Source organism: Schistocerca gregaria, chromosome 3 (genome assembly GCF_023897955.1).
Source record: "Schistocerca gregaria isolate iqSchGreg1 chromosome 3, iqSchGreg1.2, whole genome shotgun sequence".
Lineage (NCBI taxonomy): Eukaryota > Metazoa > Arthropoda > Insecta > Orthoptera > Acrididae > Schistocerca > Schistocerca gregaria.
Genome location: NC_064922.1, coordinates 463,294,918 through 463,314,407, shown reverse-complemented (window position 1 = coordinate 463,314,407; position 19,490 = coordinate 463,294,918). Strand labels below are relative to the sequence as shown.

The window sequence follows — 19,490 nt, the reverse complement described above, 5'->3', positions numbered from 1 at the left end:
GTTCTGCTGTTCCTTAAATAAGAATCTTCGAGCGGTGGTATTACGTGAAAGGAAACACTGCTTTTTGCGTTTCCGATAGCGCCTACGATAAGAATCTGGTGTCATATTATGCTTCAGAACCCTAAACTGTTTACTTTTTTACTTCATACTCAAAGAAAAGCTATGATATGAGAAGAGGAAATGACTTATATGCTTGTCAGGAACTTTGGTTTTTCGTGTTTATTTTCTCACTTCATTCTAAAACAAGGACGTTGATATGAGAAGAGGCAATGAAATATACGCTTCCAAACATTTTTCCTTGTGTGCTACTACTGCGTACATGAAAGCTCTGCAGTTAATTATTGTATGTTGGATAAATTTTGATATCACTTCACATTCCTTTTGAGAAGGTTCCTATTTTCTTGCGATTCAAACAGAGTGGACATTTCATCACTGGTTAATATTCTAATGACTAATGACATGATAACCGTTCCAATTGCTCCATGGCATCTGTGAGTAGAGTCGCACGTTGGTTACTATAAGAACACGCAGGCAGTGATACCCGCTCACTGCAGTCAGAGCCAAGGTGATTCCTTTCTGCTTATGGTGAAGCGTCTGCTGCAGTGTCAACGCTCAGCCAGCATAAACAAATCGCAGTGGCATTGGGCACTGCTAATCGCTGCACTTGTCGCGAGCCGCCGCAACAAGAGCGCACTGTCTCTCCTAACGATATTATGGAGTTAATACATCTTACTTACTTAACGTAATATGCAGCACATGGGTTGGGTAAAAATTCAGTTTGTAACTTCCTATCGCATTAAAATACTTTACAGTTATATTTGATGCAATATTTATTGTTAGTTGTCTCTCCAATGTTAATAGTATTGATTCAGATTGTGCGTGAACACGAAAACACACACACACACACACACACACACACACACACACACACACACACACACACACACACACACACACACACACACACACACAGTCATTGATTCCAGTGAAGGTGACCACTGCTTTGTGTTGAACAACACATGCACCAATCAATTCCTCAGTTGGCGACGAGTGGATGAGATTTTTCAATTACCTTGCATTGCAAGAATTGTAAGGAGACTGAAAGTAAATGGACTTGTATCTAAAGAGCTGAGACAAAGCAAAGCTTGACCGATTATCAGATAATTGTCCACATGGGTTTTGTAGACGAGTATACTTTTAGTAACCAACCCAGCCACCATCACTACGTAAGATTTCTCGAAGGTGTAGGGACACTGATTTCATTAAGTCGTCGACAGTGTAGTGTGATGGTTTACTTCCCTCCATACGTTTTCTATATTCGTCCAAAGGTCGCTTGCATTTGTAGGTCCACATGAGAATGACCTTGCTACCTCTACTCACATAATCTCTATCTGGTTAATGTTCGGCAACTGTTTTATCCTCTCTTGGCCGTGAAACCAATCTTGCACTGCTGTGCTATGATGGATGGGCCTCTGCTCCGGCAAATAAACTGTTATCTCGTTACTTCATATACTTATATTTACATAACGTATTTGTAATAAGCACATTGTATTAGTATTTACCATAGTGTTTAAGAACTTAGGTCCTGTCATAGATAAGTGAACTAGATTCAACAGTACGATTAATAATGTGGTTTTAAATGGTTCAGATGGCTCTAAGCACTATGGGACTTAACATCTGAGGTCATCAGTCCCCTAGACTTAGAACTATTTAAACCTAACTAACCTAAGGGCATCACACACATCCATAGCCGGGACAGGGTTCGAACCTGTGACCGTAACGGCAGCGCGGAATGTGGTTTACCCAGTCTATCATATGATGAGAGCCGTAGTCTGATATCCACATTAAGACTGACTGGCTGAATCCGATTAGAACGATCTGGTATCGAAGTGAAATAACAGAAAACGGATAATTTAAACATCTGTATTGCAACAAAGATCAGCAAAAAAAAAAAAAAAACCATTTGATGGAGTAACAGGTAGCAATTGTCTAAGAAAAAGTGAGGCATATGTCTACTAGCAGCAATGTAACGTAATTATAACCATATTTATGTGATGGAAATATTGAATCGAACTATACACATCTATTTCAGTGTTTTACAGAAGTTCGAAATATGGCGCGTACTTCTATGCGATATGCTTTTAGTAATTTCCACAACAATCTGGCAGAAAACTCAAAGAGATTCTGGTCATACATAAAGCACACCAGTGGCAAGACGCAATCAATACCTCCACTGCACGATAACAAAGATGGCAGTGCAACTAAAGCAGAGTTATTAAACACGGTTTTCCGAAACTCCTTCACCAAAGAAGACAAAGTAAATATTCCTGAATTCCAATCAAGAACAACTGCCAAGATGAGAAACATAGAAGTAGATATCCATGGAGTAACGGAGCAGCTTAAATCACTTAATAAAGGCAAGGCCTCCGGTCCAGACTGTATACCAGTCAGGTTCCTCTCAGAGTATGCTGATAAAACACTCCATATTTAGCAATTATAACAACCACTCGCTCACAGAAAGATCCGTACCAAAAGACTGCAAAATTGCTCAAGTCACACCAATACCCAGAAATGGAACTAGGACTAATTCGCTGAATTACAGGCCTCTATCACTAACGTCAATTCGCAGTACGGTTTTGGAACACATACATTCGAACATTATGAAGCGATTCATTGACACATAGTAAGCACGGTTTCAGAAAATATCGTTCTTGTGAAACACAACTAGCTCAGGAAGTAATAAGTGCTATCGAAAGGGGATGTCAAATTAATTCCATACTTTTAGATTTTCAGAAGGCTTTCGACACCGTTCCTCACAAGCGTCTTCTAACCAAATTGCGTACCTACGGAGTATCGCCTCAGTTGTTTGTGCGACTGGATTCGTTATTTCCTGTCAGAAAGGCCACAGTGCGTTGCAATACACGGAAAGCCATCGAGTAAAACAGAAGTAATATCCGGCGTTACCCACGGAAGTGTTAAAGGACCTGTATTGCTCCTGATCTATATTAATGACATAGGAGACAATCTGAGTAGCCATTTTAGATTGTTTGCAGATGATGCTGTCATTTACCGTCTTGTAAAGTCATCAGATGATAAAACGACTTGCAAAATGATTTAGATAAGATATCTGTATGGTACGAAAAGTGGCAATTAACCCTGAAAAAGGAAAAGTGTGAAGTTATTCACATAACTAGTAAAAGAAGTCAGCTAAATTTCGATTACGCGATAAGTCACACAAGTCTGAAGGCTGTATATTCAACTACATACTTAGGGATTACTATTACAAATAACCTACATTGGAACGATCACATAGATAATATTGTAGGTAGAGCAAACCGAAGACTGCGATTCGTTGGCAAAATACTTCGAAGGTGCAACAGGTCTACTGAAGAGACTGCTTACACCACGCTTGTCCGCCCTATTGTGGAGTATTGCTGTGCGGTGTGGAATCCGCATCAGTTGGGACTGACGGATGACATCGAAAAAGTACAAAGAAGGACAGCTCTTTCTGTATTATCGCGAAATAAGGGCGATAGTGTCACAGATATGATACGTGAACTGGAGTGGCAATCATTAAAACAAAGGCATTTTTCGTTGCGACGGGATTTTCTCATGAAATTTCAATCACCAGTTTACTCCTCCAATTGCTAAAACATTCTGTTGGCACCCACCTACATAGGGACAAATGATCAACGCAATAAAATAAAACACTGCTCGCACAGAAAAATTTAAGAGCTCGTTTTCCCCGCGTGCTGTTCGAGAGTGGAACGGTAGAGAGACAGTTTGAAGGTGGTTCGTTGATCCCTATGCCAGACACTTTATTGTGAACAGCAAAGTAATCGCATAGATGCACATGTAGATGTAGATGTTGAAGTAGATGTAGATGTAGGTGGGAAGATACACCTTATTGGGATTGCTGATAACATAATAATAACAGGAGAAAGCCTCCCACATATGAGTGGTACCGAGGAAATCAAATACTAACACAGTCCTGAACGGCTACTCAACCCGTTGAAACCAAAATCCAGATACGTCTGAGTGAAAATCACCGGTACTCTAGTCCCCGTCTGTTTGCTCATTGAGCTCCACTGGAAATATTTGCTTCCAAAGGCTTCAACACCCTCTGGTCTTCTCCGGTCCTGGTATCACCTAGTCCAAACCAATGAAACACAAGCAAGTATTAGCTGTGCAAGCAAAGTCAACTTTACCCCAGGTGGTACACAACCCGCCCGTCGACAGGTGGCAGCTGGATTTTCGAATTCTGGGGAGTCCAGGCTAGCACTGCAGAGAATATCGGAGATTTCTAGTAAATTTCCCTACAAGCAGAAAACATGCATTTGAAAACTGAACATCGACACATTGATCCAAAAACGAAAACTAAATAATCTCACATAACAAATCGACCGACAAAAAATTCTCATCCTTGCTCTTCAACGAACACGACTGACAATGAAACCTTGCATTACGGAAACTATCGCAACTTCAAGAGCAAAAAACAACAAAACATAGTGAAAGGCGCGCCAATCTGCGGCATAGACCTATCATCAACTCAGTTAAAGAAATCACACCCATCAACAATCGACTTATGACTATGCTTATTCAGAGACCCAATAAAAAATATACACTCATCAATGAACATGACCAAACCAACATCGAAAATAAGAAGCACACCGAAATGTCGAAAAATTCTGGAACACACTAGAAAAAGCCATGAGCAAAATTCACCAAGATGACATAAAAATACTAAATGGGAGACTTCGACTCTCTGTTTGGGACAGAAAAAAACTACAGAAATATCATTGGTACAAATTCAACACACCGAAACACTTACACCAATGGCACTGACATTTTCCAACAATTCAACCTCAAAATGATGTCTACCCACTTTAGCAAAAAACCAGTTCCCAGGTAACATGTTTGTTTACCAGGTGCAAGCTACAATCGTTCGCCTTTCGAGACTCGCTGAAAGCCAGATTTTTAATTATTTTGTAGCAGAGCTACAAACAGGCAGATACAAACTCAATAACGGAAACGTAAGACAACGCTCGAGCAAAATTCACCTTGCTACTTTTTGTACCCCTTCGTGTCAGAGCAAAACATTACGCTACTGCAAAATTCAAATTGCCACTTTTCTTTTCTGGCGATATATTTTGTTGTTGTTGTGAATACATAATTTTATCCGTGAACTGCCACATTTTCATAATACTTGCGAATGATACAGGACATGAAGTAAATACAGACCTTTTCGAAGTCAAAAGTAGGTAATATCCTTCTAATTCGTCTTAAAATAGGCTCAATCATCTTACAGTTACTTAAAGCTTTATTAAGATAGACTGCCGTCGTGATGTTGCCGTAGTAAGCTGATTTAATTTGTATTAGGATAGTGAATATTTTAATTGCGTTTTCCATTAGTTTACTGAAGGCAACAGTAATCATCAAAGAGAAATTAATCGGCAGCAGGATTTTACTTTGCGATATCTAAAACAATCGACAATGCTACAGTAATTTACAAATTCTACGCCCGTAGAAACCTACTGGTTCTAACGATGTCATTAAAACGGTGTAGTCTGAAGAGCATTTTCGTCTACAAATGAATTGCCTTGACGGTTGATCGATCAACAGCGGGTAAGGTAAAATTTGACGAGTATAGGATGAGAGGAACAAGTGCCTGAGAAATGACTTTCCTAACAATCTCCTGGATAGTTTTGTTTCTCAAATCAACAGTGTGCATTATCATGCAGTAGCACAGGTGATGTAGTTTTATCGGTCGATTTTCTTACACTGCGATCGAAAGGTGTCTCATTTGTTGGCAATAAATTTCAGCTATGATGCACACACCCCTTTGGGCAGAATTCGTAGTCCAAAACACATTTTTGGAGCTATGAGATGTAAAATATTATGTTCATATTACTCTTTGCTCGAGTTTATGTCTTTTGGTGGGGCTGAGCCTTCCATTTCTTTTTAGGAAGTTAACGATAAAGGCATCTTAACTCGTTACCAGGAACAGTACTGCCAGGGCCGGCCTTAGCCATCCAGGTGCCCCGGGCGAGTCGTCCAGTTGACGCCCTTTGTTGTATAAATAGCGAACCTGGCAGCGCTTTGCAACACGGTATTTGACTGTTTCCTAGAAATCGTCTTAAGTGGTTAATGGCGTCATCTTATGATCATAACATGATTTTTTCCATCGTAAATTTGAGTATTTTTTTTTAAATGGAAATGAAATCCAAATAATCTGAAAGCCCGCTAAGACGCTCCATGTGAGTCTTGTGTAGCCTGTGACGTCAGTCCAGCATGCTGCTGTCGCTGCCTAACAGTCAGTATAGCAGTGATATATTGTTTGGGCATTCACGTTTTGGGAAATTGTCTAAAAATATTGCGTAGTACTGCACTGTACATCTACAAAAACACCAGAAAATTGTTTTTGGGTGTTCCAAACAAAGAAAAGATGCGTAAAATGTGGTTGAAACAGGCTCGTATATCCCAAATATTTCTTTTCTTTTCTGAAGCACCCCTGTACTAAAGCGAACAAAACAAAACAAAAATTATTCAAATTGGTCAAGCCATTTCTTTGTTTTGGTGAGACTAACACACAACAATTGATTTTTATATATAGGAGGTAATATGTATAACGAAAAAACACTAATTTTGAATTGGGTACCATATTTTTATTGAATTTAATATAACTGTAAGCCATAAACCTATATTTTCTATCAGTCATCTGAACACAAAACATATTACGCCTAATGAAAAAGAATTATAAACAACTAAAATTTTACTTTTCTTGCTTTTCTGTCAGCAAAGTCTCTGATCAGATTAGCAAATTCAGGTTTTCTGCAACTTCATTTTCAATGGACAGTGAGGCCAAACTGGTTAGTCTTGTTTGAGACATCGTAGACCGCAAGTACGTTTTTATCAACTTCAGTTTGGAAAAACTGCGTTCGCCGCTTGCGACAGTCACTGGTATTGTTAGCAAAATACTTAACGTTATCCAGATGTTGGGATATAACTCGAAGATTATGCTTTTTATGAAGTTTAAGGCTTCAATAGGTATTGCCTGGCTGTCTTCGAGATGGTGTTGCAGGCCTAAAATTTCGTCGCACAGCAAATTTCCATCAATATCTGACTTCATGTTGACAGTTAACTTCTCTTGTAATTTAGAACAGCATTGTATTAGTTCTTCTTTATTTTGATTTTTTTTTTAAATGTCAAAGAAGAAACTCCACGTCGCAGAAAATTCTTGCATCTGTTCAAATCTTTCTTTCATGGATATGTGCACGGTGTCCAACAGTGCATTGAAAAACTCTACTTCAAACTTCTTTTTTGGGTCACTTATTTGATCATCAACAGCCTTTTCACCCCGGCCAGCGTTTAATACGTCTTAATCGCATTTGTGGTTTAAATAATGGCTGCGTATCAAGATCCGAAGCAAGTTCAGTTGCTGTTACAATAGCTTGTTCGAAACCTGTTTGTCTATATGTTTCCAAATAAGAGCAAGATTTGTCAAGGATTCCCATAAACTCAACAAAGTTGATTGTGGGTGACTGACTTGCTTTACTCACAACGTTAATTTGAAACAGAACATCATACCATGTCACGAGAGAAACAATGAAGCTGAAGTCTTTTAATTGTCCTCCTAGTGTTGTCGCTTCCTGTGACACCGCAGCATCGCTTTGTTCAGTGGCATCGGCCAAGGAAACCAAAGCGTCATGCATTTCGCATAATTGATAACGAACCGCTTTGACGCTATCAATTCGAGCTTCCCAGCGTGTCACTTACATTTTTCAGGATGTATGTTTTCAAATGGTCGGTCAAGATTTTCCATCTATTTACCGATCCAGCAAATAGATTAAACATTTTTTGTAACATTCCGAGCAGTGTCACGGATTTTACTGATGATTTTACCGCATCACACAATACCTAATTATAACTATGGCATCCACATGGCACAAAAAAGCTACTGGATTTAACTTCTTAATTCTGTTCTGGACGCCTTTATTTTTCCCCTTCATGTTCGCGCCGTTATCGTAGCCCTGTCCTCTGCAGTCATTAATGTTAAGGTCAAGATCACTCAATGTTCTTAAAATGCTTTCTGTGAGACCTTCACCGGTTGTATCATCTATTAGCAGAAATGAGATGAAATGTTCTTTTACACTTACGCCATCCTCTGTTATGTCGGCGCATCTTAAAGTTATCGAAAGTTGTTGTTTGTGGCTTATATCTGGAGTACAGTCAGCTATGATTGCATAATACTTTTGAACCCTTTAGGCGGGATACGATTGTAGATATAACGTGTGATGCCATGAGTTCTGTTAATTCATTTTGTATATTTTTGCCGCAATAATGGTCAGCCAAATCACCATTCAATGCCAGTCTGACGTGCTCTTCCATGATTCGATCAAACTTTGCCAATAACTGTACAAGACCTAAGAATTTTCCATTATTTGGGGTAAATAATTTATCTGATAACCCTCTGAATGCCATATTATTTTCAGCCAAATACAAAGTAATGTGCATCAATCTTTGAAGCACATTGCTCCATCGTAAACTTTCTTTAGAAATTACCTTTTGTTCTTCATTGTCAATAGTTAATCCAGCTTTAAACCTTATTTCAGCTTCAGTCCATTGAGTAAATGCGTTTTTGTGGTTAGGACTATTTTCATGCAGTTTCAGAGCTTCACTTAAATGTTTCCAATTTCTGAAACCCACAGTGGTAGTCAAATTAGTAGTTGACTTTAAATCAAACAGTCGACAACAAAAGCAAAAGACACTGTCGTTTGATACAGAATAAACTAGCCACCGTCGCCTGATAGTTTCTTCGTTTGATAGTTTTCTTGTGTAATGAGTTGAAGAGAAATGACGCCCATTTTCATCTTTTGGAAAGTTATTTAGACATACTTGTGAGGGTCCACATATTATAATGCGATCTATATCTCTAGCATTAAGTACTTTTGGCCACGTACCTACATCAGAAACATTGTATTCTATTATTGCAAGAACGTTGATACTTTCATCGACCACAGATGTCATGTGTTGACTTTGACTTGGAGAAATATCAGAGGATTCATGCAAAGATGTACTGCGCTGGTCAATTTGATCACCTTCAATAGGTGATTGTATATTTTTTGTGTATAATTGTTCACAGTCTGAAGAAATATTTGCTGATACATGGACTTTTGATTCAATATCTGAAGTATTTGCCTTAGAATTTCCTTTAAGGTACTTATAAATATTCATGTGCTTTTTAGTTTCTTCAAGAACTTTTTCTTTTTCAGCTTTTCTTTTCCGATTTTCTGAACCAGAAAGCTTTTTTTTAATCATTTCCTTCTCTTCTGGCATGATTTAATAATTTGACAAATTATTGCTTGGACACTGCACTATTTCGCGACCACAATATTCGATCTATAACAAATAAAGAAATTCACCTATCAGTGGACGTAACTAGAAAAAAACCTGAACTGAAAGATAAAATTAAAATGTTGACACAGTCACGACACTCGTTTCACTCACAATTATTCAGCCACGAAAACATGACCGCTGTCTCCGACTCTTACTGACAATAACTGACATGCGGGTGCAAATCGTAGCGCTGCCAACATATGCAGTCTAACAAACATTGTGTGGCGCTGTATTATTTCAGCACGTTAGGGGAGCATTCTCTATTAATGCAGTGCACGCATTACATGATCTATTAATTAATGTACATGAGTCATTAAGTCACAAATATTCGATATAAATACATTCGTATTAATTAAATCATAACGTAATGTATATTTCACAGTCTGTATTTTCTTTTATTTGGAGCGACCGGTAGTTTCTGTTGTGAACGAGAGATGGTGCGGCTGCATGGGCTCTTCCTTGTTGCAGTTCTTGAAACAAATAAGAGAGGCGCTTTGGTAGAGCATGATTTCTCTTCTGCTACCCCGAATTCATGGCGCATTCGCGAGATTAGCGACGTATGTTGAATGAGACTGAATAATATTTTAGTTTCGCGAAATGGGTGATTGTAAATTGTAATTTTTTTTTTACATGCGTTTAGTACGTGGCGCCCCTTGGGCCCCGGCGCCCTGGGCGACCGCCCGGCTCGCTCCACCCTAAAGCCAGCGCTGAGTACTGCATAGGAATGCTCAATGAGCGACCTGATGACGTTCAATAATAGACACTCTGCTGATTTTTGTTGTTTCGAATTGGAGCATGCAGTACTCCTACACCAGATTTGTGAACTTTGCCTGTTGAATGCAAATGTCACATGATGGTTAAATGGTAATCCATCACATATATCAGTAGTCGAGACTTCCTTAATGTGGAAAATCATTCATGCCAGAACGATCTTTGTTGAAAAAAGAATGTCTTTTTCTGGCGTATTTTTCCCAAAAGCACTCCCACACACAGTTCAAATCTTTCTAGTTACCTCCTCTGCATTAACCCCTCTGTTATACCAAAACTAAATATTGTGTTGCAGATGGTACACCCTTTTCCTCTTGCGACTCAATTTTACAATGCTTAACTGTAGTTCGTGATTTTCAAGTATGCAAGATCTAATGTTTAACTGTAAGATGACAACTAGAGCTTCAGATTCTAAAATGGCAGTTGATACACACTATGACAGCGTTGCGCCGCTTTCAGCTGGGTGCCTATTCTGTATCTTTCCGCTACCGTGCCGATGGTTTCGGTACTCAAGAGCACCGAACGGTCTAGTACTCGAATTTGAGCCCCTGCGTTATTCAGTATGCATTTCTCAAGTGATACCATTCCGGTCTAGAAAACCGAAGCGCTGTTGTCGGTTCGCGTCACACAAGCCAATCAAAATCCAGCGGCCGCAGATGCGCGCATGCGCACTGCAGCGCGCACAGCGCCACGAACACAAAGCGGCTGGCAGACGAGACAGGCGCGCTATTCTTCCAAGTAACGAAAAGATAGCGTATTTGACTGTATCCTGCAGATTGTCGTAAATGTCGCTTTATGTCATTTTATTCTCACTCACACTGACATCGTGTTTTGGATTTTACGTTTCGGAAAATGAGTTAGGAATAGTGTGTAGTACCACATTGTACTAATACATCTATAAAAACATCCGAAAAATTGATACTGAGAGTTTCAACGAATAAGAAAATAAACAGAATGTGGTTATAACTCGCTCCAAGAGATCCAAATGATTAAGTAGCCCACTTCCCTAGATGATACGTCAAAGGTTTGGGTATTAAAAACAAAATTGAAAAAAAACGCATTTTCGATAACTCCTGCAGTTCGTCGAAGTTTATAACATGCATCTCATGAATGAAAATGTTTCGTATATGGTGCTACAGTCTAAAAATATTACGGCAGAGATCTTTCATCTCTGTCTACTGCTGTTGAGGATTCGATCACAGATACATACTTGTGACAGGCAAGATTATGGAGATGACTGCTGCTAGTTACATTCGAAAGTATTTTAAGTTGTGCTCTTAGATTCCTGTCTAACTGCATACTCGGAAATCGCTACATATTCGGAAAAAATGGTGAATTATTTCTGAAAAGAAAAAAATATAAGGGCACTGTCGGTTGTTTCACTCACAGCAATTTCATATTTCGATTTTTAAATACACACGAAATCATTACTGAGGAAGTGCGCTGTTACATGTATGTAACAACAAAAATTGCAGAAAAATCTTCACTTACACGAATAACATTGTCTTTCACCGTGTTGCATATATGAAGAGGAAAAAAAATTTTGTACCCCATCCATGCTCAAACCTGTGACCTTTCAAATCCCATAAACATGCACTAACCAATTAGCCACGCCAAACAACAGTAACACAGGCTGACTTCATTGCCAAACGGTGCTGCGTAAGTCATGAATGCGTGATAGTTTGGAAGGTTTCCAATATCAGGCTTCACGTAATTGCTTTTCATTATTACTTGAAAGTTGTAAACACGTTTCGATAGTTACTAACTAAACCATTTGTGGGAAAGAGCACACAAAGTCACTAGTAACGTCAGTTCACGCTCAAGTAATATACATAAGCAGAGCTGATGTCTTGATATTTAATGATCTTTAAACTCTTATTTGCATAAAAAAACACGTATTTCGAGAGAATATTGACGGAAAATTTTTGTTTTTGGATGTAATCATTCACGGTAACAACCTAACCTAACCATGTTTCTAACAAAGGAAAATAGTCTGTTATGAACTCACTTTCCAACCGGATGCGTCTTCTGGTGATTCTTTAGTAACACAATCACTAAATCCAACGCTAAAACCGCTAAATAAGTTTAAAATAACAATTTGTAGGTGTACATAAACCATAGCTCACCGATCGACAGGGCCACACCGAAATCCAAAACCTCTCGTTACAATTGTCGTAAAATCGGTGGGAGGACCGTTCGACAACAGGTCTCAGAAGCTTACTGAATAGGATATTTCGATAACGAACCGAAAATGACGTCACTACCGAGACTAACCTGCTACACCGATCAGTATGAACGATACAGAATAGGGCCCCTAGGCGGCGCCGGATTTCAGGTGGCGAGTGGCGTCTGCCCGGTGGCCGGTAGCCACTGCTGCGCGAGGAAATGCCACGAGCTGTCCTGCGAAATTGCTTCTGGGAGTACTTGTTACTGCTGGTGGGTAGAATGTGAAGTGAATTATCTTCGATGTTCAATCAGACTCATAACTTTAGACGAGGCCCGAAATGTGCAGTTGGACGCGAAGAGGCGACTATAAGTTCAGAATGCACGACGATTACCACAAGACCACGGGCTCAGACAATCCAGCTGCATCTGGGAAGTAGACAACACTTCCTCCTGACACTTCCACATCTGACAGTGTTGTCAGATTGTGCAAATGGGCGCACTTAGGGATGTCGGGGGTGGCTGGTTTTATTGGCCACCTTAAGTGAACGTCTCGGACTTAGTCTCGGGTGACTGGCTGGCGGTCAGTTTTTATATCTAAACTGTACGTAGCGACATGCTGTGCTCCCTGTTAAAAAAATATTACCTGTTTTGTTGCTACATCTGAGGCATAACATTCTAATTTACTTATTATGATGTGATTCACGCTGAAAAATGCTCTTGCCATATAAACTTCGCAAATTGTAAGCGCTCTTGTCCCAGTACCAGTACTGTCTGAGGGTGGTGGTGGTGGTGGTTAATGTTTAACGCCCCGTCGACCACGAGGTCATTAGAGACGGAGCGCAAGCTCGGGTTAGGGAAGGATTGGGAAGGAAATCGGCCGTGCCCTTTCAAAGGAACCATCCCGGCATTTGCCTGAAACGAGTTAGGGAAATCACGGAAAACCTAAATCAGGATGGCCGGAGACGGGATTGAACCGTCGTCCTCCCGAATGCGAGTCCAGTGCTGTCTGAGGGATCGAATGTAATTTTCATTTCATATTGTCACAGTGGTATCAAGGAAGCAATATAAAAGGAAAGAGTCGATTAACATAATACAAATACTTTAACTGTGTAGATAATATCCATTTTGCCGGCCGCTGTGGCTGAGTGGTTCTAGGCGCTTCAGTCTGGAACCGCGCTGCTGCTACAGTTTCAGGTTCGAATCCTGCCTCGGGCATGGATGTGTGCGATGTCCTTAGGTTAGTTAGGTTTAAGTAGTTCTAAGTCTAGGGGACTGATGGCTTCAGATGTTGGTCCCATAATGCTTAGAGCCATTTGAACCATTTGAATATCTATTTTACTGTGCCTTTGGTTGTCCCACTGATAGCTGAAAGGCTCTCTTATTTATTACCAGGTGGAGCCCACCTGGCGAATCGACGAAGCGTTCGTAGTTACAACCATGCTTCGCCTAGGAATTGCCTATGATGAAGATGCTTCAGCACCACCCATCACCAGCGAGGATTCTGATATCAACATCTATTATAAAGGTATACGTCTTTATTAAGGTATTTATTACCAGTTAACATCTATCTTACTACAATATTTATTGTTTAAGTTGGTGATAATATTATTCCTTTCAGTAGGTGTTCGTAATCTTGCAAGCGCGTCCTTGGACCAATACGCACACTTCAGATTTTTGCGACTCATTGATTCTTCTGTGCGACGTATAATTTAAATACTGTTGATGAATGGACAGTTTATTACAGACCCAGGTCAAATTTCTACACATTTGCTTTAGCTCATTAGTTTTTGGTAACGGACACGAGCTTCACATTGACCAGTGAGACCAGGTAGGAACATCACATGTATGATACGCAAAATCACTGTCCTATGGCCATCCAGTAACAATCAGATATATTCTAGGATTCGAACACTGGACTGGCAACATACAACGCTATTAGTCTCCTGTTAACATCCAGGTCGCTTTTCCCAAATTCCTCGGCAGTTTCAGAAAAGAAGAAGAGCCTGGGATATCAGTTCAAAGATGTGAAGGTTAGGAAGTCACAATAAAAGCAAACACTTCAATATACTTGGAAACAATACGATTATCGCCTCTCAAATAAGTCAAGTGAAGTCCGTTTCTTGGGTTAGTGCTTCCTACAGCCGTCAACACCTGCATCTTGCACAGAACTGTTGATTATCAATAACAGAATGATTTAAATCACTTTGACAGCCGCTTCTGCTGATCAGTTATTACAAAAAAGCTGGAGCCGCAAAATTATTTTCGCTTGATTTAAACTAGAAACTAGAAACTAGAACTTATGATAGAACTTAGTGTCGAGGTTCCATTGGACTGTCTTCTTTCCTCAATGTAGGTCTGCGACAAGTTCAGAGTACTCTCAGAATTTGTTCTTTTAGGCTTCTTAGCCAGTCTGCGCTGTAGCTACGGAATGCTGGGCTTGTTCCTCGATCAGGGGCGTTCTCATTGATTCAGGCCGCGCTTCAGCTAATACTGCCGACAATACTTGCCGATCAAACATCGAAGGCTTTCATGGCCGGATGTCTTATTTACTGGTGAGTCTTCCGAGCTGTATGACCGCTATCCAAGAAACTTTTCGGTTCCTGATGTTTCATCCAGAGCTCCGCTGGACGTCTACAAAGGTACTCCTGGAGACAGTGACTTTTGCCGTCTGATGAGTCGGACGTGGAGAGTGGCTTAAACACTATGTAAAATGGACGTAGTGTAGTTTACACGTGATCAACAAAGATAGTGATTGTCAGAAATAAAATTATGTTTTTTATGGTTTTTTCCTTTTTTATTGGCTTCTAGTACACAAAATTTTTGGCCATCACAAATAAATGTACTGGCACACATAACAAGGTAACATTTTTTCTTCATCATACATACTGTTTAGGGCATACTTTCATATGTTTTCATATCAAAATTATTGTAATCAGATTACAAAACACAGTTGACTGCTAAATATTTATTTGTTAATTAAGTTCTTTAGTCGAGTTCAATTCATTTTAGATTTGTATGCCTTCTTTCGCTAGAAACTGGGATATGACATCGTATGTACTCCTGGTTTTGTCTCCGAGAATTGGGATCGTGCAAAGCTGCTGGCAGTGACCAAGTCTTAAGAGCTCATTTAAAAAGTTAACTCTGCCTTTCTCATAGCATCTACAGTGAAATAAGATATGATTTACATCACCAATTGTTTCCTCTTCACATTGACAGTAGGGTGTCTTCGATAGGCCGATTCTATGCAAGTGGGCAGGGAAAGATCCATGACTGATACGCATTCTTACAATGGGCGTTATAATTTTCCTTGAATGTTTGAAGTTCGCAAACCATGTCTGTCTTGGTATGAATGATAAAATTTAACTATTGATTCTCGCTTGTCAAGCATAAATCTTATCTGTCGATTCTGCAGCGCCACTGTCCATATACCACTAATTTTCGTGGCTTCTTCTTTTCTATTAAAATTATCCCCATGCTTATATATTTCGATGTCTTCTCTATATATCCGTGGATAATAGTTTGTCACTGTAGATTAAAAAAAATTTCAGAAAACTTCTTTTAATGGTTAGAGCAACAGTTCTCTGTGACAGGTATAATGGCCATCAGACTGCGTTAGCGCTGTTTGTATTCATCGTTGTTACCACGCCTGGTAGGGAATCTAAGGGGTGTGAACAGTGTCAGAAGTCGAGTGATCACTGTGTAGGACACGGGTGATTTCTTGAAGAGCATTCTCTTCTACAGCTGATTCTTGTCTTTCCCTAGCCGTCAGTGCCACATACTCGTGTGAGGCAGCATTATCAGCACCTGACAATGTTTTGAAGGGACCTCATTACGTGTCCCCATTTGGCCGGGTGGCCGAGTCGTGCAGTATCCAGATTTGCAGGACATTCGGATGTGAATGTGTGAGAACATGAGGTAGGCATACTCGCGCGGAAGGCTCCGAGACCACATTTGACTACCACAAGGGAGAATAGGGTTATTGCGCACCAAGGACATCGTAAGCCCTTCATATCTGCACCTTCCATACGAGAAAAAGTAACGCACTCCCTACAACATTCTGTGCCATCCCACACCAACGGTGCTAGGGAATTAGTGACATGCGTAGGCTGCAATTAACAGCACAACACAGACGGCTGTATTTGGAACGGTACCATGACCGAGAGGCACGGACAGTTGGTGAATGGCACTGCATTATGTTCAGTGATGATTCCCTGTTCTGCACTACTCCATTTGACCACTGTTTGCGAGTATGGCGGCGACTTGGAGAGAAGTCTCATTCTTCCAATGTTTTGGAGGGGCACAGCGGTATTGCTCCTGGCATCATGGAATAGGGAGCCATCGGGTGTGACTGCAGGTCATGGCTGGTAGTGTTTGATAGAACTCTGACAGCAGAAGGATACGTTATGGACGTCTTCCATCCTCATGTGTTACATCTCATGTGGCAGTATAGCGATGCCACTTGTCAACAGGACAAGACTCGTCAAACACATGTTCTCTATAAACTGTCTTCGCCACTCCCATAGATCGCCAGATCTGTCTCCAATACAAAATGTGAGGGGCCAGCTCGGACTTAAACTCAGTCCCAGTGCCAGTGTCTGGGATATAAAGGACCAGTTACAACCGTTATGGACCAGCTTGCCTTAGGAGTGGATACAACGGCTTTTCACCCTTCCCAACCAAATCACTGCAAGCATCCACGCCAGAAGGCTGCAATGCCATACTGATAAGGGACTGGTACTGACAAGTTTGCATGTAAATGTGACTTGGTGATGTAACCACTGAAATGACATCACATACCCTCTCAACCTGTGAAGTTTAATTCCCATCTTCCTTTCCGGATGCTTAGTTTTTCTGTTGGGCAGTGTACTGTCAACTTTGAAAGCAATTGCCCCAGCGCATGAGCGTATATTAGCGGTTGTGTCTCCTGTGTCAGGTTTGTAGACGAGTAATGTGACGTGAATGAAGACACCTTCTGCACTGCTTTAGTGTATATTCGTAGTTATGAGGATAAATACATTAATATTGCCTAATTACAACATTCATATTTCAGACTCCAGAAATAAATAATTATGTGTGTAAGGTATTTGTTCGTCGAAGCCAGTAAAAATTTAATCTCAAATTAGTTTACGGATTCTCCATATTTCTTATGGTGGTCCTAAACAACGTTTATTTCGTTTGTTCCTTTTTCTTTATTTTCAAACCCTGTTTAAAATAGTAATGCAAGTTCCGAACCAACAAAAGTCTAACAACGTGTATTTCTGACAGGTGGCTCTATCATCAGGATGATGCAGAATTTTATAGGCACTGATGCGTTCTACGACGGCCTTCATAATTATCTTTTACAGAAGTAAGTACTTAAAGTAATAGAACATTAGAATTTTCTTGTAAACTGAGAAGAAAATTTTCTTTATGTGACGGTTTTATAAGAAAGAGACATACCGGTACGTAGTAACAGGTAGGCATTTAAATATTCGAAAAAGAACGGGACAGTAGACTATAACATTGATATGCTGGACAGGTATGAGCAGGAAATAACTGCAAAGCTAAACAGAACTTTCTTATACTGGAATATTTAAAATAGAAAATCACTGGCAAATTGTCACAGCTCTGTTTTGAACGTAGTCGCTGTCAATAATTGGCATAGAACACTCACACAGCTAAAATAAAAGTACAGCCCAACTGCACGGAACAAATTCATGAAAGTAGCGGTTCACGTAAACACGTCATTCTTTAAAATTTCCTCGTTTCAAACACTCAACAACTGCGGATCTTAACTCAGTCGGGAAACTGTAGGTAACTGTCTCTACAAGTTGATTTATCGAAGAAACAAAACAAATGTACCGAAATTTCAGTTTTACCATTTTTCTCTGGGCTAAGGTTACACAGAATAAAGTTGAAACAAAAATCAAAAACAGACAACAAATACTTGCAGCTCCAATACGTAAACTGATATCATTTACGTTATTATCAGTTCGACTTTTTCTTTGTGGAAGTCCGTCTTCGCTACTGAATGAAGGACTTTTAAATAATTGTTTTTCGTGTCTTATATTTTTTAAGCATTCTCAATAGCTTGTAATACATGAATCGAGTTATACGATAAATATGTGGAGCGTAATAGTGAAGCAGATTTTGACTTTTTGTTTATGGTATTTTTAAGTTGTAAGCACTAGTTATTGGATGTTTATCTTTTTTTAAGTATTGGTCACAGTACAACATGTGCCGGAGTTGTCGCCCAACTGATTGCCCTTCTCACTAGTTTCACATTGTGCAGTTTCCGGTGTCACTTACGTAAGCCTCTATCTTATGACTCTTTGGATATATAGTATACTAGGAAGGGGCGGGGCAAGATGGACTAATTGACTGGAGAATGGCGAGGGGAGCGGTTCTACAGTAAGTTCCTTTTGGTTCTCGTGTGTCCTTGCGGGTCTGCTTGTGTGTGCGTGTTACCTTCTTTCGTTGCTCGCTTATTCCTTTGAGTATATCTGTGTCTGTGCTCAGTGGGGAAAGACTTTGTATGGATCTTGCTATCATTTATTGCCGCTTCTGCAAGAGGCAGCTTGAGCATGTTTCTATTCTAGTTTTTTGTACAACCTATCGATCTGTATGCTGTGGCACACACATAGTGTCAGTTGCCTAAAACTTGTACGCTCTTTATTTCGTGAACTGTTCAAGCTACCGAAAACAGGTTACCCACTTATGGTATTACGACTAGTGGAATATAATTTTGTTGCTTGTCTATTAGACTCAACTCTTGTATCAGCCGAGACGCAGAAACAAGTACAGTTATTAAATGAATCAGTACAATTTTAATAGCGTTCGACATCTCTTAAAAAGACGGGTGCAGTGGTATAATGATTGTTAATATTGGGGTTAAACCGTTTCGCAGAAATATATGAGGAAAAAAGCTAAAATGAAAGGCAGAGCGTTCGGCATCGACTGTTGTGTAAGCACTGCCAAGTGCGGCTCGCGCGTTAGGCTCTGTCATTGTTTGGAGCCTCTCGACTCTTTACTTGTTGCCACAAAAGCTGTTCACTAATGCATGAGTATGGAAATATATTTATAATACTTTTCCGAGGCTTATTCTGATATGCTAGAAGTTAGCGTGTAGGTCCAGTTACGACATTCGATGTTGTATCTTTGTCGTATCAAGTTGGGTCATG

The 19,490-nt window shown here is 40.0% G+C and overlaps 1 protein-coding gene across 1 annotated transcript in view; it reads left to right on the top strand.

The window, feature by feature from the left end:
• The window catches only part of LOC126356120 (aminopeptidase N-like), a 238,540-nt gene that overhangs the window by 102,275 nt on the left and 116,775 nt on the right, over window positions 1–19,490 (top strand). Inside the window, exons 8-9 of the mRNA XM_050006821.1 lie at window positions 13,723–13,855; window positions 17,596–17,677. Of these exons, the coding sequence (XP_049862778.1) occupies window positions 13,723–13,855; window positions 17,596–17,677 (215 nt within the window). The remainder of the gene's footprint in view (window positions 1–13,722; window positions 13,856–17,595; window positions 17,678–19,490) is intronic.